This window comes from Abramis brama (assembly GCF_963993115.1).
Source record: "Abramis brama genome assembly, chromosome: 2".
NCBI lineage: Eukaryota > Metazoa > Chordata > Actinopteri > Cypriniformes > Leuciscidae > Abramis > Abramis brama.
The window spans coordinates 60,983,298-61,005,978 of record NC_139964.1 but is presented as its reverse complement, the minus strand read 5'-3'; the positions used below and the strand labels follow the sequence as shown (position 1 = coordinate 61,005,978).

Here is a 22,681-nt window from a genome sequence, read left to right as displayed (position 1 = left end):
TTTTGACAACGTTGTCTGTAGGCTATATGCGAAAACGCAAACGCAACGTTGTTGTGTAAACATGCCCTTATTATTATCAATGTTATGCTGCTTAATATTTTTATGGAAATCGTGATACACTACGGTTCTATACGGTTATCCGGACCACACCTGACCACACGTGACCACAACCGCTCTTGGTTGGTCGTAACCCCAGTGACGGGTAGGTTTAGGGGCGGGGTTGGGGTAGGTCATCACATGTGGTCCGGATAACCGTATAGTACCTACACTACCATTCAAAAATGTTTAAAAAAAAATAATAATAATAGGGTAAGAAAATTATTAATAGCCTACTTCAATTCAGCAAGGACGAATTAAACGAATTATTTTCGTTAGATGAATTAGACAAATTATTATTATTTTTTTGATAAAAAATTACAGTAAAGACATTTATAAAGTTCCATTTGATACTTTTATAAGGCTAAGTTCATGCAGCTGGAGAGTCAAGCAAAAGATGGACACACCAAATACATTATATTAATGTTAATTAAACCTTTTGCTCATGTTATTATGTATAATTTATAATAAAAAACAACAACAAATAAAGCCTTTAACTAGTGGTTTGAGACATTTGGACCGCTCTGTAATAAGAGAAAGCTTATATTTAAGGTGCTCCGTTTCATTTTCATCACATTCTTTTTCTTTTGCGGTGGCTTTAATTAGTCCTGTATAGTGACAAATAAATTTGTACAGTTCCATGTACTATCACAATTAAAATGAGGTCACAAAAAATGAGGTCATACAAATTTAGCCCTGTATATAATTATTATACATATGACATATGTAGGCTATAATAATTATACACGAATTTCACACGAATACATATTGTGAAAAGCAGCTTCTCAGAAAATGCACGGTCCAAGTTATGTATTTCAGAAATGTATGCATGTACAAATAACACAGTTAGCTAATAATGTATTCATTTAAACCATTTATTAATTTAAGGCAGAAACAATGAGCTCATTCAAGTAATGAATACATGTTTGTTAACAATTAATAATAATTCAAAAAAAATAAAAATAATGTAGGCTATGTCACACGTCTTGTCAGCGATCCTGCAAATACTGTGTGTGAAGCTGATTGTGGTAAATCAAGTTGTTTCACGTCGTCCGTCTGAGAATGGCACTAATATGCAGGATGAATGTGTGCAGATTGGTGCATCTCTGTTCGCCAGCAGTGAGGGTTCAGGACTGTTCATCGGTCTGGCTGGGACAGGAGCAGCAGGAGGGATCGCTGTTGCTGGATTTGAGTGGAATGTGAGAGACATCATTTTTTAACGCCTAATTTCCCATTTACTCCAAACAAATGCAAAATATGTATTAGTCATAATTCGTTATTGATCATTACTTTTACACAAAAAAAATCTAGCAGTTCATATAAATGCACCAGCATTCGATCAGCACTAGGGGGAGAAAAAGACCAGATTCTGTCTTAAAACTACATTATTTATGGGTCCTGAAAATTCAGTTGCAATTTATTTTACAGTACGTGTACTTACAGTGTCCTTACCTAAGAAAATACTGGGTAATAAGGTAACTACAGGGGTTAAGATTAGGTTTAGGGGAAGGTTCAGGGTTAGTACCGAGTTATTACCCAGTTATTGTAATTAATTATAATAAGTACATCATATGTATCACAACAGGGCTGTAAAATAAAGTGCTACCGAAAATATAATTCTTGGTTTTTGTCTAGAATGTCAGTAAAAAATATAATATCTTAAGGCTTAAGTAGTTTGTCTTTTTACTTGTACATGTTGTCTAAATTTATAGAGGTGTATATGTGAAATGTGAAATAAATAAAACCTCATGCTTCTGACTAAACTCCCCCCAAAAAATTGAGACTTAAATTGCACAAAGTTAAAGTTCACCCAAAAATGAAAGTTCTGTCATTATTTATTCACCTTCATGTCGTTCTAAACCTGTATAACTTACTTTCTTCTGTGGACCACAAAAGAAGATATTTTAAAATATGTCTGTTTTTTGTTGTTTTTTCTCCATACAATGAAAGACAATGATGTCCAATGTCATATTGGACCCCATTAACTTTTCATGTTATGATTGTAAACAGTTGAAATATTATTCAGTATATCTTCTTTTGTGTTTTCTGGAAGAAAGAAAGTCATGCAGGTTTGGAATGACATGAGGGTGAATAAACAATTTCATTTTTGAGTGAACTATTCCTTTAAGCTGTTTGAATGTCATTAGATCCGATGACAAAATATAAATGTAGATGCATCTAAATTTTCAAAATACCTTTTAGGGCCACTGTATATTCAATGCAAACACAATGTAATATCACAATGTAATATATGCTCCTCAAGTAAAAGGATCTTGTTGTAATATGAGATGTTTAAATGTGTTTTACTGGAAAATAAATTGATCCTGATGAAGAAATTGATTTTTCACAGTGCACTAACTCTTTCTTTCTTTATTAGGCAACTTATGTCCTGTTGGCTCTTGCCTGGGTCTTTGTCCCAGTTTATGTGTCTTCTGGGGTGAGTTTTAGACGTACACTGACTTACTGTTCATACTGATGTTCTAGCTGAGCTATACAGTCCTATGTGAATTAATAATTCAGAGCTTATGTTTAATACTGCCACGTGTTATAGACTCACAATCTCTTTCTCTCACACACAAACTCACCACATGTTCTACTTTCCCTAATTTGCTTATTAATTTGCTTAGATCATGCCATGCCCTTCTGCTCTTCCTCTCTCTCTCTCTCTCTCCCCCCCTCTCCCCCTCTCTCTCTCTCTCTCTCAGATTGTCACAATGCCAGAGTATCTGGGTCGGCGGTTTGGAGGAGAGCGTATTCGAACGTACTTGTCAGTTCTCAGTTTGATGCTGTCTGTGTTTACCAAGATCTCAGTGAGCATGAAAACACATCCATTCACTCATGTTTTTTGCTGTCTCATTCACACAAAGCTAAAAGTCAAACATTAATCTACAAAGGCTTCATTTATTCGGTCCTGTATTGCTGTGCTGGCATGTTTCTGCACCCAAGGAATTTAAAGTTGTGAAAGAGAATGTAGTTTAGCTGTTTCAACATCTGTTTTTCACTGCAGGCACATAAAAACACTCACACCCTAATGCCCGTGCTTGCTTGTTGGCTTGCTAATAAACCATTAATGCTAGGTATCAAACTTTGGCACAAAAAAATCCCCATAATTTACCACTTTATTTACAAAATATTAATCTCCAACACGCGTTCAACAACGTCTGCTCTTGCATGTGGCGTGGTGCTCTTGTGAACATGCTGTTTTTTAGTGCAAACAAAGCTCTCGCGTTGCTTCATAACACTGAGGTTAAACCACTGGGTGACATGTAGCTGGCAAGGTAGTTGTGTAGACTGTCAATGGAGGGACAGAAATCTCTCAGATTTAATTAAAAAGATCTTCATTTGTGTTCTGAAGATAGACGAATGTCTTACGGGTTTGAAACAACATGAATCCGAGTAATTAATGCCAGAATTTTCCTTTTTGGGTGAACTAACCCTTTAATGTATGCCAACAACTGTCTTTACTTTATTAACAAGAGTAAACAGAGTTGATACTCAAATGCAGTATAACTGTAAAAAATGTTGTTGCCTTATATTTTTAAGTAATCAACCTGGATGTTTAAGTCATTTCAACTTAAACTGATTTTAAAAATGAGTTGAATCTTATGTAACTTATTAAAAAGTAAAAAATTGCTTAACTTATTTTAAAGCAATGTAAAAACATATGTTGTCATAACTTATTGATCATATCATTTTTTAAAGTGATGAAAACACTTCACAATTAAGTCTCCTATATCTATGAGCAACCTAAAACCTTCAAATCCTGTATGGTTTGCAGACGGATCTGTACTCTGGAGCTCTGTTTGTCCAGGTTTGTTTGGGCTGGAATCTCTACCTCTCCACTGTCCTCATGCTGGTCGTCACTGCCCTCTACACTATTGCAGGTTTGTCTTTCCGCTCAAAGGTTTGGGGTCATTAAGATTGTTTTGTGTGTTTCAAAAGAAGTCTCTTATGCCCACCAAAGCTGCATTATTTGATAAACATGAATTAAAAACAATCGTTTTGTGAAATATTATTAAAATGACTGTTTTCCATTTGAATACATTTTAAAATGTAATTTATTCCTGTGATGTCAAATTTCCAGCATCATCAGTCTTCAGTGTCACATGATCCTTCAGAAATCATTCTAATATGCAGATTTACTGCTCAAGATTCTTATCATTATCAGTGTTGAAAATAGTTGAGCTTAATATTATCTTTAAGAGACAGTGATATTTTTTTCAGGATTCTTTGAGAGACAGTTTTAAATAGAGTTCAAAAGAAATGTGTTTATTTGAAATAGAAAGTTTTGGGGGGGAACTTAACTGTCTTTCTAATGCAAACATGAGAATGGTAGTGTATTAGGTAGTCTATTTGTGTATTAGGCATCACAAACTAACAATGAACAATACTTCGAGAGCATTTATTAATCTCGGTTAATGTTAATTTCTACATTACTAATAGGCTACATTTTGTATAGGCTACTACTCAAGTATAAATTAACATTTGTTAATGTTTGGTCATAATACAATGAGCAATGAATACAATGAATCAACAATGAGCAATAGTATATTTATAACTTCGCATCCACCTAGATTAATAAATTATCATGATGATTATCATGATTAATATATTGTTCATGATGCTAATTGTATAAAGCGGTAGCCTACCACTACATGTTTCAGTAGTGAGCAGTTGCCACAATTTAGCTTTTTCCAACAATCAGCAGTGTAGCGTGACAAAACAGCTTAAGATGTCACAACGTTGTCGCAGCATTAAAGAAGATTCCTCTTCAACTGCAATGTTGTAAAACTGGATAGAGTGGCATAATGGTTAAAACTCAGGGTTGGTAACAGTAATGTCGCTGGTTTGAGTTGTTGACAGTACAAACCTCGAGCGAGGTACTTAACCACAAGTTTGAGTATTACTGTCAGTTGCTTGGATAAAAGCTTCTACTAAATGATTACTTGTTTGAACTTTCTCAAAGAAGCCCAGTGGTTCAGTAACAGTTAATTTCTGCAGCAGTAATTATAGTCTATGACTGATTCCAGCATAATTGCATAATGACTTTAATCCGCTGCTCTGCTGTCACTGTATTTACTCCTCTGTCTACAAGTGCTGATTCAGACTTGACCCTGATGACTCATATCATATTAAACCATCATGAGAGAATTGAGCAATACCGGCTTAGTCCTCTGTTTCTCCAGGTGGCTTGGCTGCTGTAATCTACACCGACACTCTTCAGACCTTTGTCATGATCATTGGAGCAGTCATCCTCACCATTACAGGTCGGTCAGTCTCAGGCTTCTTCTTTTATTCTCTTCTGGCAGGGATTTAATGTCAGCTATCACTAGGGAAGTAAGAACATCTTGTGAAAGTGCCACTGCTGGAAACAGATGGCAGCTGGAAGAGAACAGCTATGGCAGACACATTTTCAGGGTTATGTGTGGTTTTTAACCATGCATTCCATGTACAGATATGTCATATGTTAATGCCAATTCCTAAAGATAAAAATACCTAAAGTAAAAATTTGAGATATAGTGAAATTTGGTTCAATTGGTTATCTATTTTCCAAATAAATAGATAAATATTGCTAAATATCAAAAATAGCATAAATAACTCTAAACAAATAGCATGGACTGTTAGAACTTTTTTTAAATACATTTCCCAGATAGCCTAAATACAGAAATTAAAAATTATATTTGCCTTAATGCATAAAATTTAGCACTGTTAATTATTCTTAAAATGCATAAAAATTTTAATATTCACCAAACGTGAATATTCAGTGCAAACAAGAGCTTTAATAAAAAAAAAAACATTCCAGCACTCTTAAAAATAAAGGTTCGAAAAGAGGGTTTCTTCAGTGATGCCATAGAATATACATTTTGGGTTCCCTGAAGAACCTTTCAGTTCTTAAAAGAACCACTTTTTTTCTTACTGTGAAGAATATTTAATAATCTAAAGATCTCCTTTATCCACTATAAATAACCTTTAGTGCAATGGAAAGGTTCCTAATGGAACCATCGATGCCAATACAGAACCTTTATTTTTAAGAGTGCATGATGATAGTGAGGTAATGGTTAAACTTTCACCTTATGATGGAATTTGCCTTTCCTCAGTGAAAGTGAAAACACTACATGATGCTGCACAGTAACAGGAAAAAATCAACATATTTGGTGTAATGTGGAGCAGATTTCACTGTGGCTGTCACAGGCAATAAACGAAATGTCCCGTAACTCTACACAGCTGTTCAGAATGAACAAAAAACGCACCTCACATTTTTGTCAAAGAGAGAGGTTTTATCGCATCATGTCTGGATAGGACACATTGAAACACTTTAAAACCTGCATAGCTGGTTTGCATAGGGATGTGGTAAATCCCATGACTGTCTTTAGCCACTTACAGAAAACCATCTGTTAAGTTTTTAAAGAACCGAAAAGTAAATGAAAAATGCACGCACACACAATGATACACACAAGTCTAAACAAGTTAAAGAAATTTAAATAATACTTTTAATTGTATTCAATTCAAAATATACATTGTTTTGACCCCATGTTTTTTTGACAATACTACAAAGATACATTTTTATGCCAAATCTCTACATTTTTACAAAACAGTAGTAGATTTAGCTGATATGTATTTATGTACGTTACAGCATTCAATAAAATCGGAGGCTACAATAACCTGGAGAGCGTGTATTTGAAAGCGGTGCCATCTAAGATCATCCCAAACACAACATGTCACTTGCCCAGGTCTGATGCCATGCACCTGTTCAGAGACCCTGTTCACGGAGACCTACCCTGGCCAGGCATGACACTGGGATTAACCATTCTTGCAACATGGTACTGGTGCACTGATCAGGTATGCTTAAACACACACTTACTGTCTACCCTGGTTCTCACACAATGAAAAAGGCCTCATGTAGAGGACAGTATTGCAAATGTAAATTGCATTGTGACCTTAAGATACTGTATTTGATGTATCACTTGTTTGCCACAAAGACTGCTACCAAGCCTGAAATGGACCTAAGTCAGGGTAGGGTAGACCCATCTAATTTGACGCAATGAAAACGAGACTGTGAGAGATTTGCGTCAAATTAAGCACAACTACCCTGACTAAAGCCTACATTGACTCCTGCGTCACTGAAAACATCCCCAAATGATTCAAGTATATCCTTACAGAAACTGTAGGAATCAGTGTGTGCTGACTAGCATCTTTAAAACACCTTGCTTTTTAAGCTTTATTTACTTAAAGACATAAGCACAATGGTTGAGACAATTTAGAAGACTGTCTTTGTAATAATTAAAGTGGTAACACGTTCCTTCTTTAAAGTATAGTGCACATAACATCTTTAAAAAGCATTTTGTTTCCAAACCTCCTTGGAAGGCAAAAAATAAAATAAAAAAATCATCAGAAGACAAATGATTAAATTCCTAGAAATACTGTCAAGAGTTGGAATCCCTTCAAGGCCCAATAAATGTTGTTTTGGTCTGAGTCTTATTACAGTAGGTCCTCCGGTTGGGGGCTCCTCAAATAGCCTTAGTCTTAGCTAAGGTCCTCAGCCGTGACCACAGTTCAACACCTCGCAAAGTGGCTCAGTATCTGAGATGAATGCTGCAATAAATTCAGCATTTTCTGAATAAGAAATGGACAGGTCTTGGTCTGGATGTTGGAGGGATTGGCCTTGACTCCAACTCAAAAGCTGAAGGCTTGTTCACACCAACACAAATGTTTGGCATGAAAATATGGTCAAATATCTGCATGCAATTTTTCTTTTCAGACAAAAATGTAAAAACCTGTAGATGGGCTGAAAGAAAATACAAACTTACTTCTGAAAGTAGGTGGCGCTTATGGAAATCCCCAGGTTTATAATCTGTTTCTAAGCAAAATAGTCTTTTAGATTTGTGTGTACCACAAAGTCGTAGTTTTATGTAACAGCAGCAACTCTTGAGCATGTGACCTAATGCGCAAACCTTTCAACCTTATTTGTAAAAAATTACATTGACAGCAAGCTAATGTTTAAATCAATGTGAAAAGATGCATTAAAAGCCATTAACTAAAATTAAAATGTTTATCACAACTAATTTTTTGCACAAAACATCTGTCCTGGTGTGAACAGGCCTTGATCTCCTCTGATAAAACCAGGGACAACTGCAGACTCAGAATATTAGTGTGTGCGTTTTAAAATATAACCCACTTTCAGTCTGTACTGTAACAAACTTTCAACGTCCTTTTCCCACAATTTGAGACACCAATTAGCCAACAATAGAGGTGAATGTGAAATTGCCATCACCATGGTCATAAATCCACCACCAAATTCCCTTCCACTAGTTCAGATTACTCAAAGGCACATCAATAAAGAGTAAGGCTTTATGCAGCAAGTGCTCCTTGCCACGGTCCAGAAAATGTCAGTGTTCGTGTGCCACTGTAACACTCATGTCAGTTTAGATCCAGTTGAACTCCAGTTGAAAAGCCTTTATCAGTGGAGACTGGTGGCTACATCAATACACATTCATGCCTTTGTACTCAATACAAAGTTGTGTTTTACGGGAAGAAAGCCACTACAAATCAGTTACTTTTCACTTTGACTATGTGTCAACAATTTATCCCCCAAAGCAAAACCAGACGTGTTCACTGGAACCTTCCCCCTGAGGTGTTTGAAACTGGCGAGTTTAGATAAAGAGATTCCTAATGGCGTGCGAGTCTCGACCCGTCTACGAGGAGACGGAGACTTTGTTTGAGAGGCCCGTTGAGCGGGGGAAAGAGATTGAGAGTGCATGAGGCGCTGAGCGGGTGATTGGCTTGTTCGCAGTCCTTCTATCGTATAGGCGGGGCTTTGTCTCCTGGGGGACCGACCTGAACGGTTTAGGTTTTGCTGGCCTGCTCCACTTGAGGAGAGTTCATGGCCTTGCATCTTCCCCTGCCAGTACCTGTGGCCCCCGATCACATGGCCGCTGCTTTTAGGGGGTCTATGGAACACTCCAGGTTTTGCAATCACCACTTTGGCTCGGCCATAACCGTCTCGAAGAGGCGACCTGGAGACCATCTGATAAAGCTGAAAGGGAGGAAGGTATACGTGAAAAAGAAAAAAGATAAACAGCCTTCAGGCATAATTTCAAATGGTTCGACATAAACTATAAACTGTTCTGATTAATTTTTCAAAAAGAATTCAGTAAATACAAAATAATAATGTTGGTTGATCATTGGCAGGTAATCGTGCAGAGATCTCTGTCAGCAAAGAATATGAGTCACGCCAAAGGGGCGTCCATCTTTGCCAGCTATCTCAAGATGCTTCCCATGATCTTCATCATCCTACCTGGCATGATCAGCAGGGCACTCTACCCAGGTACTACACACACGCTCCAGCTGCTGTATCCGCTAGAGCTGAAAAAATTCAGTGCTATGTCATCTTCTGTGCAAGCTTTGTCACCTTTTAAGACTACCTAAAGAAATTCAGGTAATACCAGCTTATGGTGGTCAAGTTGGTTTTTGGTACATGGTAGCTGGTTTGTTGCTGGTCCAAGGTGGACTACTAGACCTAACCAAGCTTGACCAAGTTGTACTACACTATTCTAAACCAGCTAGAAACCATATAAAAAAACAGCTACAACCTTAAGCAGGATAGTTTTATGCCCCCCAAACTGCTTTTGGTTTCAAAATATTTTTACATCATACTTAATGGAAGAATTTTTTTAGAAACATTAGAATATTATTGGAAATAGTTTAGGATAGAATCAATGGCATTAGGCAAATATTTGTAAGAATATTTGCAATGTGATAAAAGTAGGGATGTCTGTATATTGGGAAATTATTATTTTCACGTTATGGTTGATAAACAATAAATAGCAATATTATTAAAGTTTATTTAATAAACTTTGCAACAAGTTTATTAAAGCGTCACTAAGTTAAAACATACACTATGAAAAATGCATATTCATTTGAGTTTTGCTAAAGAATACCAGTACTTTAAAGATTACCTTTAAGTGAGCAGAATCTAAGTGTATATAATTTTGTAATGGGGAAAAAAGGAGCGTGCACAAGTTTATCCAATAATGGCCTATATAATATATATTATCCAATAATATATATATATATATATATATATACATACACACACACTCACACTACTACTACTTTCATGGGGAATGCGTTTTAGCACTTATAGCAGGTTAAGGCATGCAGTAAATATCAACATCGACACACCCGTGTTCCATAACGCCTGGCTTCTTTTCATCTATTTGAGACACTCCCAGGTTTAATGACTGGTAGAGTGGAGAGCCAAATCTGATAAAAAGCACTTTCACATTCAGACACACTAAATCAAAGTCCTACCTACCTTTGTTTTGTTTCTGTTCTGCGTGTTCAGTAGATTCCTCTCGGCAGTGCTTTGCAGATCCAGCTCAACGTCATCCGATCTCAAGTCCAGCATGGATTGAGAGAAGCGGGCCATCACGTTAAGCGCATTAGGGCTGTGTTCTCCAACACGACCGGAACCCGTTAACCTTCCGTTAGGGAGTTTGTCACTGCTATCGGAATCAGTACATTCATAGTATTCATCTGACGTTGTGGAATTTTCATCTTTATCCTTTAATGAATGTGCACAGGTCACAGCGGTGCTAATGGCGTCGTTGTCTTGAGCATCCATGTGTGCATCCATCGTCTGGTTTTCCTCCCTTCTGACTAAAGTGACCTCTGCGTCTCCAGAGCCTTCAGGCATATTAACCACCAACTGAATAGTGCGTGGCTTGGGAACAGGCAGATCTGAAGCCTGTTGGACCTCTGGTGGTTCATGGTTGGGCTCCTGCTCTTGTGGAGGAAGGTTGGGTTTGGGGTCTTGTTGCTGGATTGGAGAGCTTGGCGAATCAGGTGTATTGGCTGGTGTCTCTTGAAGGGCATTACTAGATTCAGTCTTCGGCTGAAGCTGGGCGCGTGATTGACCTTTTGCATCTACAGCATCTGTTTTAGACAACTGTGCTGTTGTAGAACGAAGGGTTGCCTTATCTGGTAGCGGTTCCTCAGGTGGGCCAGTGAAAGGGTCTTTAAAACGGATCGCTTGAGATGTTTCAAACATTTGCGAGCGCATTAAATGCACTGGTGCTGGCTTGTTTGTGTCACGAATATTAATATACCCAATAACATCACTGGATGGGTCTGGCTCGGGCCAGATGGGCAAGTAGAGAATGAGATCTGCCTTTGGCAAGCCTACAAGTCCTGGGTGCATTTGCAACTCCTTTTGAGGCTTGGGAATCTGGACCAGAGGATTGATCTTGGCACTAGCTTTGTCCGAAGAGGATTTGCTTGTATCTACATTGACCAATGCATATTTGGGGTTAATTAGTTTTCTTGCAACAGCTGCGGAAACAGGGGGAGGAACAACAACTGGGGTAGGGTCAGGCTCCGGAAGATCCCTCAAAGGAATCTTGGTGAGGTTGACCCCAAGAGAGTTCAGGTACAGTTCGCGAAACTCCTTGTCAAAATTTTCAACGGACTGCCCAGTCATGACTGTAATGATGTTGCGGTCCAAACGAGAAGCTGTCCACGTAAAACTGAAATATGAAAATGCCAGAAGTCAGAAACAAACACAAAGTGGACAAACAAATAATACATGCACAGAATAGAAGCACATAAATTGACATTTAAACTAGCAACTCAAAATATCTTAAAGAATGTTACCACCAGTGTTAAGGGGTAACTACCTAATAGCAACATTATGTTGTCCAATTCTGTGACAATACAGTAGCTCACTACTGTAGCTTTCCTGTTCTTGATTTATGTTCACACTTCCCTTTTTTGTATTCTGGTATTTCCTACCATGTGATTAGTTCAGGCTTGTCTTGTGACTTTATTATTGTTTGGCTAGATTATTGTATTTATTGTTTTATATTCATTTTCTAGTTTGATTGTTTTGTTACCCCCTTGTTTATACCCTCTAATTTGCATACAGTTTTTACTAGCATGCTTGCTATATATCTGTACTTCATCCTACAGGCACGCAGACCAGTTTCTGACACATTCTGACACAATGTGATTGGCTTGTATATAGGAAACACAGCTTCATGTATATGCAGGGCTTGACATTAACACCCACCTACTAGCCACTTTAGCAGGTTGAATTTTATAACATCGTTCAATTGTAGTCTTTTAAAAAGACATCTGAAATAATAAACTAAGTGTAATGTAGTGTTGTCAAAAATAGCGATTTTTCGATACATATCGATACTGAATTATACGTAATTTTACTCATTCCCGCAGATTTTGTGCTCACACCCAAAGTGCGCACACATAAAGTATATTGGCTATATAAAACAATATATTGGGTCAGTGCATCAGGTCTTAAAGTGACAGCAGCCTAATATATCGGCTGTCAAATTATGAAATAATATAATATATGGCGTTTTTTCCCCATAGTATTGATGTCAAATTGTGGCCAGTTAAAATGCTGAGTGGCTAGTCACTTTGGAAAATCAGTAGACACTGGCTGGTGAGCAAAAAAGTTAATGTCAAGCCCTGTGTATATATATACACACATTAAAATTCACACACACAGTACAAACCTGTATGATCCGGACACAGCACGGTCTCCATCCACCAACATGAATTTCTGACTCAATGAGCCACGCAGCTTCTGAGCCGAGCGTGTGTAGAATTCGCAACCACCGATGCTTCGCACCCTCAGATGCTAAAAAAACAAAACAAATTGTTTTTCATATACAAGCTACATCTTTTATGATATTAAGGACTTAAAACAGTCTACAAAACAAAGCGTCTTCAACTCACATTGAGGTGCCCTTTGTGCATGTTGGCTCTCTCACACATAAATAGGAAGTCCTGTACAGCAGCATGATCTATAATAATGTATATAGCCACTTTCTTTTTAAATCCCATCTCTATTAGATCCTTAAAAATGTCAACGTCGGTGAAAACATCCATTACCACGGCTATCATCTGCAAACACACACAGTAAATGTATAGATGTTAGACAGTTCAACGCAGACAACATAAAAATAATTTTGAATTCTTTCTCAGTGTGCATACTATACAGGCCATATTCCAATTATAGTTCTATTGTTAGTAAGGAGTATGTTCTCTTTATTAAGAATACAACATGATGATGTAGACACAAAACAAGTCCTACACACCCAAAGTCGGTTGTACTCTACCTACATCTCATTTTAAGCACTCATTGTGACAAATGTCTTTGGATAAAGGGATCTATTTGAATGAACATTTCAGTGTGTGCGGTACAGAGAGAGGGGGAGGAAAAGAATTTGTGCCGGTATGTGTCATGGGCCGAAGCTCTGGGTTCAAGCTTTAGCAAGTTCTAACAAGAGAAATTAGTCAGTTGGAAACCAGTAGTGATTGTGAAACGTGATGGATATTTGGACATTCAACATTTTTTGTTTTATTGCTGAACTCAATTAACAACGGACAATTACATTTTAAAAACAGGTTATCTTTTTAAATATTAATGAGCTTGAAGGAGAAGGGTTGTGTTGAATAGTGTGTTGACAAAAAATATAACAGGTTTTTTTTGCTTATTAGTAATTATACAATAGTTCGATATTAGCATTACCCCGGGCCCATCACCTGTTGTCATTGATCATTATTGCTCTTCATAGCCATGATTAAAATGATAGCTTATAAATGCAAGATGAGCATTTAGAATTATAGACAAATAATGAAAAATATCAATAATGAGAGGGGTACAAGTAGGTAAGTTCAAAATGTTTTCAAACAACGTTTCAGAGTGTGCAAAGGTAACCATAGCAACTTATGCATAGCATGCTTGCTTAAGCATTTTCCTTTATTATCAATAGGGCGACATATCACTAAATTAAGTGAACACTAGCTGTCATTTTACACATCACAAATGCATAAAATAAATCTCTTGTAGTTAAGATAGTGGACAGCTGGTGAAATGTGTTGCGTACACGACTGTGCACCGAAGTCACTGACTAATCTAGACAAAGGGTCTGTGGACTGACCATACAATCGTGCTTTTCAAGTTTCTCTAGTTTACCCACCTTCTGTGCTTGCGCGATGGCTTTCCTCACCACCTCTTTTATATGCGTCTGTCCGTCCAACGGCGGTTGCGTGTACACACTGACGCGCGTGACTCCGCGGTAAGAAGTGCTTTCGGGCCATCCGAGATCCAGATTCGGTATGGAGATATCGGAGCGGTCCGGCCAATACTGCAAAGACACCGCAATGTCCTCTCCCTCCGTCGTACCATTTGGTTTTTGATGCTCAGAACCGGGCTTATAATCTTCTATTTTCCGACGGAGCAACTCGAGCTCGGGTTCCGACAGGAAAGGACGCAGCTCGTGCTCTTTCACGTATGCGTCAAAAGCGTCACGTCCTTTCGTAGCAAGCGCCTCGAGCGCTAGTCGCTGATCCTCACTGTAGAAAAACTCCGGTTTAGATTCATTTAGACGCCAGTTAACATGATTGTTATCAAGACACTGAACTTGAGAGAGCGCCATCGTTTCCACACACAATCCGAATTAGGTGATAGAAACCGGTTCCTTTTTCTCGTTAAGGATTTTAATAAGTTAAGTCCCACTAAACTCCTCTTAAAAGTCTTCTCAAAGTTTTTCTTCCTCGGTTAACGGCTAGAAAAATTCCGTTCGTGATCGTGGTAAAGCGTTTCCATGGTAAAGTGGCGATTCAATCGATTTTGTTGGCGTCAATAAAGCGGATAAAAGCTATAACTTAAGCACCAAAAAACTCGTTTTTCATTAAAATAAAAGCTATGTTGTTTCCTAAAGATATAAACGACTCCTCAGGTGTTATTTGATCATATTTCCCCGAGCAGAGTCTTAGTTCAGTAATAGCCTACAGGACGCAGCTGACCGCGGAGCCGGAGATCATCTTTCAGTTTTACCGACAGGTAGACTAGAACAAAGCATCTCCAGAGGCTCTGGTGATTAGACACACCTCAGTCACCTGACCGGGAGGGGCACAAACACACACACATATGCACACACAAGCGCAACACACTTAAGCCAAACCGGCGAGATCCGCGTTTATCTTCCACCAAAGCATAAACCTTCAATATCAGCTAGAAAAACAACGATAAAACAAAAGTGTCCGGGTGTTCAACAAAACTTTCACAGTTTCTTCCACGTTCCGTCTCCCGGTTTAAATTATGTCCCGAGTTTGTTGTCCATTAAGTCCTGTGGGGCTTTTGTGTGACTTTGCCCTACTTCTGTGGAGCTAGAAAGAGGAAGAAGCCAGACGTCGGGCAGCATGAGCACCGATGACGCGGCGTGCTCGTGCTGGCCGAATAGACTGTCGTGTCGAGTCAACAGTTACGTGGGTTTTGGGCGGGGTATCCGGGAAAAAATAAGGACAGGAAACGGAGGAAAGTGAAACAGACGCTTCCTATTTTCCCCTGACTTTGTAACAAAGTAGTGGCTGTAGGCAGACACTTAAATGGGCAGCCGGGGCTAGTTGTCACACGGGGAAGCTGCCTCAAGAAATGAATCTCAGTACTAAAGTTTTGAGTAAAAAGTCCAGTTCCACAACTGTGCGTTTTGTCTAGAAATGAATATATATAGGATATATCAAACATTATGTATCCCTTACTATTCAAATAGTTGATTATAGTTTGCTAATATTTTTCCTTTTCCATTATTTGCGGTTTCATTAATGTTTTGTTTCGTAATTGTACCTTAGGCTATAAAACATTTATTTTAAATAGGCGACTGTTTATTTATGTACACGTTCCTTTTTTCAGACACAGTGGCTTGTGTGGACCCTGAAGAGTGTGTAAAGGTGTGTGGTGCAGAGGTGGGATGTTCCAACCTTGCTTATCCAAAACTGGTCATCGAGCTCATGCCCAGTGGTAATCAGGATCAGGATTTTATGTTTTCCAAATTGTGTATATTATATGTTTGAACTGTTAACATAACTTTAGCAAATGTGAATAAAACCCATGTCACAATCTTTTAGCCCTAGAAATCAAGTAATTGTAAGTGTGTGTGTTCCAGGACTCCGGGGGTTAATGATAGCTGTAATGATGGCTGCTTTGATGTCATCACTGACCTCCATCTTTAACAGTAGCAGTACCCTCTTCACCATGGACATCTGGAAGAAGTATCGAAGAGGGGCTAGCGAGAAGGAGCTGCTGCTGGTTGGCAGGTGTCTATGTGTGCTTATGAGTGTGTGTTTGCATTTCATGCGTAGAATTGTGTCACCCATTTAAAGCCATCGATCATTATGACATGCTTAAAGGTTACATGTTTTCCAAGTTCCAACATCTTTTTGTGCAAAAACAATTACATGGAAGAATGTATGATTTATATCTTCAGAAATGCAATGCATAACCGCAGGAAGAACTAGAAATCAAGGAGTGGATTAATCATTTAGATTAGCTCATATTTATGCCCTGTCATTAGGTTGAGATCATTTTAAATAAAAAAATAAAACCGCAAATTTGTATTTATATAACTAGAAAATGGAAGGTATAACTAGTAGCTGATTAATAGAAATTAATTAGCAAATATTACTTATGGGGTCCCATAGGATTTGGATGTTGCAGAACTCAACTTTATCATATCAAGAAATGTTGCTGAAGCTGAAGGTGATCATAAAATGTATGGCAATTTGTTTTCTCAGGATAGTGACGGTTATTCTGGTGGTGATTAGCGTGGTTTGGATCCCAATTCTTCAGAGCGCTAACAGCGGTCAGCTGTATGTTTACATCCAGTCAGTGACCAGCTTTCTGGCCCCTCCTGTTACTGCCATTTTTGTAATGGCTGTTTTCTGGAAAAGAACCAATGAAGCGGTAATGCACACACAAAAGATTACAATAAACACTGTCCGAGGACTATGTACATATTGACATACTGACAGTCACATGCATTCGAAGAAACCACTTCTCTCTCGTGAAGAAGAAATGTCTTGCTATTATATTGCATCGGATTAGTCAGGGTGTGTGTATTTGTCTGTTTCAAAAACACACAAAGAGTGTGTACATGTATGAATGACAGCAAAAGAGAGCTTTCACTTTTAAGTGATTTCCAACTTTCACTTGTAAGTGATTGAGATGATAGATATCCGTGTTTTCTGGAAAATAAGTCACACCTTAATATAAGTCATTATACTGTTGTGTTGTTGACTCATTGTAAAGTGTGCTTTGAGAAGCAAAAATCATTGATAATTCCCACATGTATAAGCTGCATATTACATTTACATTCAGTACACAATTTCCATTTGTGTATGAGTGGTCATCTGTCCTGTTTGTTAGTATAATAATGTTATGGTGGAAATAATTTAAACTGTTTGCATTAGATAGATAGATAGATAGATAGATAGATAGATAGATAGATAGATAGATAGATAGATAGATAGATAGATAGATAGATAGATAGATAGATAGATAGATAGATAGATAGATATTGTTAACAAACCAGTGTGACGTGTTTTTGTTTTTTGAGGTCTTTACCAGTGATAAACAAAGATATATTCATAGAACAGGAGTAACATTGTGTGAGAGTGCATAAGATACAGAAAAAGAAAAAAAGGCCTCGTGATTCTTTCATTTGATTCTATGAAAAACCCCTTATCCCAATGTGTTTTGACAAATATGCTTAGAATGAATGTTTTGTGGTGTACTAGGCTGATTATCTTGGATGATTCACAAAGTAGAACAAAATACTGTTTTTCATATTAGAGTACATTATTGCTAAAATTCAGTGCTCCTATTGTCTTAGCAAAAGATTAGCTGTAAACCAGGCAGTTTAGCAAAATAATGAAAACCTGTTTAACACATCATTTCAGGGCTTTAAAACTGGGAGGGTGGTATTTCAGAATTCCTGTGTGTTTTTACCCTGAAGGGTCTTTTACTGGAAAGTTATCCCCGTTCCCCACAGCAAAAAGGAAATACCCATTTTAGCTAGTGAGATTTGCAATTGCTCTGAAAATATTTTTCAGCATTGAGAACATTAGTTTAACGTTTTAGGGCGATCTTTTGAAAGCTAAAGTTGCCCCGAGAAGATTGCCTTAAGAAACCAAAACTGGCCAGATGACATTCATAGGGGTAATAAATAAATGGTTACAGTAGAACATATTTGTGTAAGCGCATCCGTGTAAGTCAATGACACAAAATGTACAAGAATAAAACCAGTTTAACTTATACATAATTATAAAATCTACTGTCTTTATACTCAAGGCATCTTTGTCAAAACACATACATAAATATCATACACCCCTCACTGAAATATATATGATAGATAGATCAGACAGACATATAGATAGATAGATCAGATAGATAGGTAGATAGATAGACAGACAGATATATAGACAGAAAGACAGACAGACAGACAGATATATAGACAGCAGGGTGGGAATTATACCGCGGCCACGCGGCCATGGCCGCCGTTGCCCTACACTTTGGCCTTCATGCCCCGTGAAAAAAAAATCATCGTACGGCCACAGTGGCCTGTGTGCCCTGGCCCTGTCCAAGTTCCACCCAAGTAGTCTCTGAACTTCAATTAGTTTGTGGATTCGCGCAGGTGCAGTGTCATAATCACATCGATGATCTCACGCATCAAAACAGCAGTGCAAAAAGCATGTAACGTCAGCACCAACAGAAGAACGACACTCTGTTGTCTACACTGGTGCATAGATATATACACTAGATTTCGCCTTGGCTACGGCATTCGTTCATGAACTGCCGTAGCCAAGGCGAAATCTATATGTCTATCTATGCACCAGTCTGCGCACACGTCACACAGCAGGAAGCGCGGGCGCCCTCAGATCACTTGGACGTCGCTGTGTTATAAGAGGTAAAAACGATATAAATACTGTTCGTTTTCTCACACAAACCGCTCGTTTCGTGTCTTAGGCCATCAATGTGTACTTACGATGGGGAATTGTTTTAATTTGGACTCTGTGGATGGCTGCTCTTTGAGACCGTGACCATAGACCTGCATTATATGACTGACAGACAAGAACGGTTTGACCTAAAAATATCAAAATCTATTTGCTAGTAACTTAGATAAGTGCCCTTTTCAGAAAAGGGCCCTATGCAAGGTTCCAGAGGTAACGGCGTCGGCGCACTGAAGCGTTTTTTTTTTTTAATAGTTCAAAGTTACTATAAGATTTAATGTTATTACCTTGACAAACTATAACTTACATCATTAAAAAGATATAAGACTCACGTTTCAGTATTTGACCACTATTGTATTCTGAGAAATTTATATTGACAGTTATGTCTTAATTTGTGTCAGGAGTTATGAAATGCAAAAATGAGTCGATACCTTTAATATGAATTATGAGCGTCAGACGCTCCCATTCATAAAAAAACTCCTGTGCTGTCGTCATGAAAGCGATTCACAAAACAACGTCCCTCACGGCTCTTAGCTCAAAAGTGTGCAGATTTGGAGAAATATTGATATATTCTCAGTTTACATCAGATTTCTATTGACAGGAATAATATTTTATTGAATTTATAGCCAAATGCGTCGATGTAATCATTATGAGTGCTGTATACTGATGTGCTGTTTCAATTCATACCAGCAGCCTGAGGGCGCTCTACTGAACATTATAGTCCATATTTGAAACGCATGAAGAAGAGCGTTCGACAATGCAGGAAATTATTAATTTATTGGCATTTGTGTTGTTTCTGAATGCTTTTATTGGCATTTGTGTTGTTTCTGAATGCTTTTATTGGCATTTATGTTGTTTCTATTGTTGTGTGAGGGTGTATACCTTCTGGATGTAATGGCGCTCTCTCTCTCTCATTAAAAAATGTTTTTTTTTAATTAAAAAAGTCATAATCCATGTCTTATTCCAAATTAGGATGTTATGGTATCAATCTGAATGGGAAAACCATCGAATTGTACGATGGCCTTTGTGCCCTGTCATATGGCCTTGGTGCCCCTAAAAAAAAAAAAAAAGGTGGAGGCCAAATGGCCTTGCCCCTAAAATTACATAATTCCCACCCTGATAGACAGATAGATAGACAGATAGACACCTCTCACTGAAATATGACAACATTTCACTGGAATTTTCACACTTGTCAAGGGATCTTCACACTGCACTCCACCCTTAAATACGCTAAATAAGCAAATAAGAGCCTGTCATGCTGCCAGGATTCTCAGCACAAAGTTCATTCAGTGAACATTTTTCAGATACCTGAAATAAATAAGGGTTTTAAAACAAACAGTTAGTTTAACAGTCTCCCACGCTCATATAACATGTTGAGAAAAAGGACCACCGATGTTTGTACGTATAGCAGCAGAGCTGAATGTGTTTGTGTTTGGTATTGTGTTTGCAGGGAGCATTCTGGGGCCTGATGGTGGGTCTAGTGGTGGGCTTGACACGGATGGTCCTTGAGTTTGTGTTCCCTCCACCCCGCTGTGGAGTGTTTGACCCTGCTCCCTCTGTCCTGAGGAGTGTACACTACCTACACTTTGCCATCATACTGTGCGCCCTCACTGCTATTGTTGTGGCTGTGATCAGTCTGCTGACCCCTCCACCCAATGAGGAACAGGTAATATTCTCTCTTGAAAAATGTTTTCATAGATTTTAAGTTTTACACCCATAATAAAATCAGAATTCCTGTTAGAACCAAAACTTGAAGCCAGTCCAAATGGATCCTACTGGAAAAGCTCTTATATGATTACAAAATAGAACACATACAGTAGTTACCAATTACTGGGACAGATTTAGAAGAAATTAATGAATATTAAAATAATTAAAGGATTTGTTCTGCTTGTCTGGTCTCCTTTAACTGTCCAGTCTCAAGACGTTGGCTTTGTTCACAGTGGCATACCATTCACATTTTGGGGTTGGAAAGATTTTTTAATGTTTTGGAAAGAAGTCTCATATGCTCACCATTGCTGCATTTATTAAAAACAGTAATATTGTGAAATATTCATACAATTTCAAATAACTGTTTTCTATTTTAATACATTTTAAAATGTAAGTTATTCCTGTGATGTTTATTAGTGTCACATGATCCTTCAGAAATCATTCTAATATGCTGATTTGCTGCTCAAGAAACATTTCTTAATACTATCAATGTTGAAAACAGTTGTGCTGTTTGTAGTGTACATTCTGCAGTATGTGAAACAGCATTACGCAAACAGTAGTATGCTACTGTACATTCATTGTTGTCACATGGCCTCATTACATGCATTTTTATTTCTGCAATTGGCATACCAGTACAGATATAAAAATGGTTCTTTTGCACATTTAATAAAATTTTGTGGAAAATTTGTCTCAATTTGGACAGTCTAATAAAATATGTAAAGAAAAGATCTTAAAATTATAACTGATATTACTTTCAGTTCCTTTGTCATACTGGAAAGTGCATTCCATTACAGGATTCCTGCATTACTGGAAACAGAATTATATATACATTAAATGTACTGTGCCTAATATACTGCAGAAATAATAAGAGTAGTATGGTAGTACGCTGTTCTAGCTTATACAAGATACATTTTGATGTCTTTTATCAAGTAATTTAATACAATCCAGTAGTATTTTTGCAGCATGTCATATAGATTGGCTTGTGTTTGATTTTGTTTCAGATACATAATCTTACCTGGTGGACTCTCCACAACAGCACTGAGAGAGAAATACCTCTACAGAAAGTAACTACACTCAGCCGCAGGACAGATGGTACGAAACACACACACACACACACATTGGGTTTTCATGTTTTATGGGCACATTCGATTGACATAATGATTTTTGTTCAAAGTGTATATTCTATCCTCTTACACTAACCCTACCCCTAAACCAGGGTTTCCGTTGTCCGGTAATTACCGGACATTGGCCGAAAAAAAAATGAAATGTCCGACAAAATTAAATCTCTCTGGTCAAATTGTCCGATTAAAATTGCCTTATAATCCCGCCCCCCTAACACAATCTGAATTTGAGAATAAGCCTAAAATGTATAAAGCAAAAATACACCGACCTTTGGCTATGTTATAAAGGAACAGGCTCTACCGTTTGAAAGTTATTAAACTTTATTACATGGCTTGGTTGAATTCCAATGTGGAATGCGGTCTGTTATTTCTTGATATCAGACCGCTGCGAAGCACTAACGGCGCCAGGATTTTGATTGTAGGTGGGCCTCCAGAAAACTGGATGGGCCAGTTAAAATAAGCCAAAAAATAAAATGCAAAATAAAAACGGGTTCCCCTTCATCTCCGTTTCAGCGCTTTTCTGGGCACTGAGGACAGTGACTCAGTATACCTGAATTTAATGCGTAAAAAAAAAAAAAAAAAAACTTAAACAGGATTTTTTTTGTTGCTTTTTTAATACAACTACAATTTCATTTAATTTATTGTTTAATACAATTATAGGCCTATTATTTTTAGTTTATTAACAGCAACAACAGCTGTAAAGATGAAGTTGACGATCACCATCTCTTTATGAACGCGCCTATAGAGAGAAATGCACATCATGGATTACATAATCAGAGAGTAGCCTTTCATTTTAAATTGTTAAAAAGACATTTCAAGCTTTCTTAAGATATATTTCATGTCTGTGAGGCCTACGCTGAGTTTCGTTAAATTAGGATGAGATGCGCTCCCGTTCACGAGCAATGCAAGTGACCGCGCGGGCGCCTGCATGATTAGGCCTATCG

The 22,681-nt window shown here is 37.8% G+C and overlaps 2 protein-coding genes across 4 annotated transcripts in view; one reads left to right on the top strand and one right to left on the bottom strand.

The window, feature by feature from the left end:
* The window catches only part of slc5a10 (solute carrier family 5 member 10), a 28,167-nt gene that overhangs the window by 1,907 nt on the left and 3,579 nt on the right, over positions 1-22,681 (top strand). Inside the window, exons 3-14 of the mRNA XM_084105814.1 lie at positions 1,191-1,295; positions 2,474-2,533; positions 2,802-2,906; positions 3,875-3,980; positions 5,283-5,363; positions 6,731-6,936; positions 9,286-9,421; positions 15,815-15,922; positions 16,068-16,218; positions 16,696-16,864; positions 20,360-20,575; positions 21,618-21,708. Coding sequence (XP_083961940.1) covers positions 1,191-1,295; positions 2,474-2,533; positions 2,802-2,906; positions 3,875-3,980; positions 5,283-5,363; positions 6,731-6,936; positions 9,286-9,421; positions 15,815-15,922; positions 16,068-16,218; positions 16,696-16,864; positions 20,360-20,575; positions 21,618-21,708 — 1,534 coding nt within the window. The remainder of the gene's footprint in view (positions 1-1,190; positions 1,296-2,473; positions 2,534-2,801; positions 2,907-3,874; positions 3,981-5,282; positions 5,364-6,730; positions 6,937-9,285; positions 9,422-15,814; positions 15,923-16,067; positions 16,219-16,695; positions 16,865-20,359; positions 20,576-21,617; positions 21,709-22,681) is intronic.
* Positions 6,565-15,330, bottom strand: fam83gb (family with sequence similarity 83 member Gb). 3 transcript variants are annotated; one of them, XR_014604873.1, is made up of 6 exons: positions 14,100-15,330; positions 12,853-13,020; positions 12,630-12,754; positions 10,412-11,621; positions 9,392-9,459; positions 6,565-9,130 (listed from the first exon to the last, which is right to left on the bottom strand). XR_014604873.1 is itself a non-coding variant. In XM_084105812.1 (5 exons), the coding sequence occupies exons 1-5, from the start codon at positions 14,556-14,558 to the stop codon at positions 9,454-9,456; spliced, it is 1,968 nt and encodes a 655-aa protein (XP_083961938.1). In that variant the 5' UTR covers positions 14,559-15,330; the 3' UTR covers positions 6,565-9,453. The 3 variants fall into 3 exon arrangements, 2 of the variants coding, with proteins under 2 accessions (XP_083961938.1, XP_083961937.1); XM_084105812.1 differs by having other exon boundaries at positions 6,565-9,459; XM_084105811.1 differs by lacking the exon at positions 9,392-9,459 and having other exon boundaries at positions 14,100-15,329.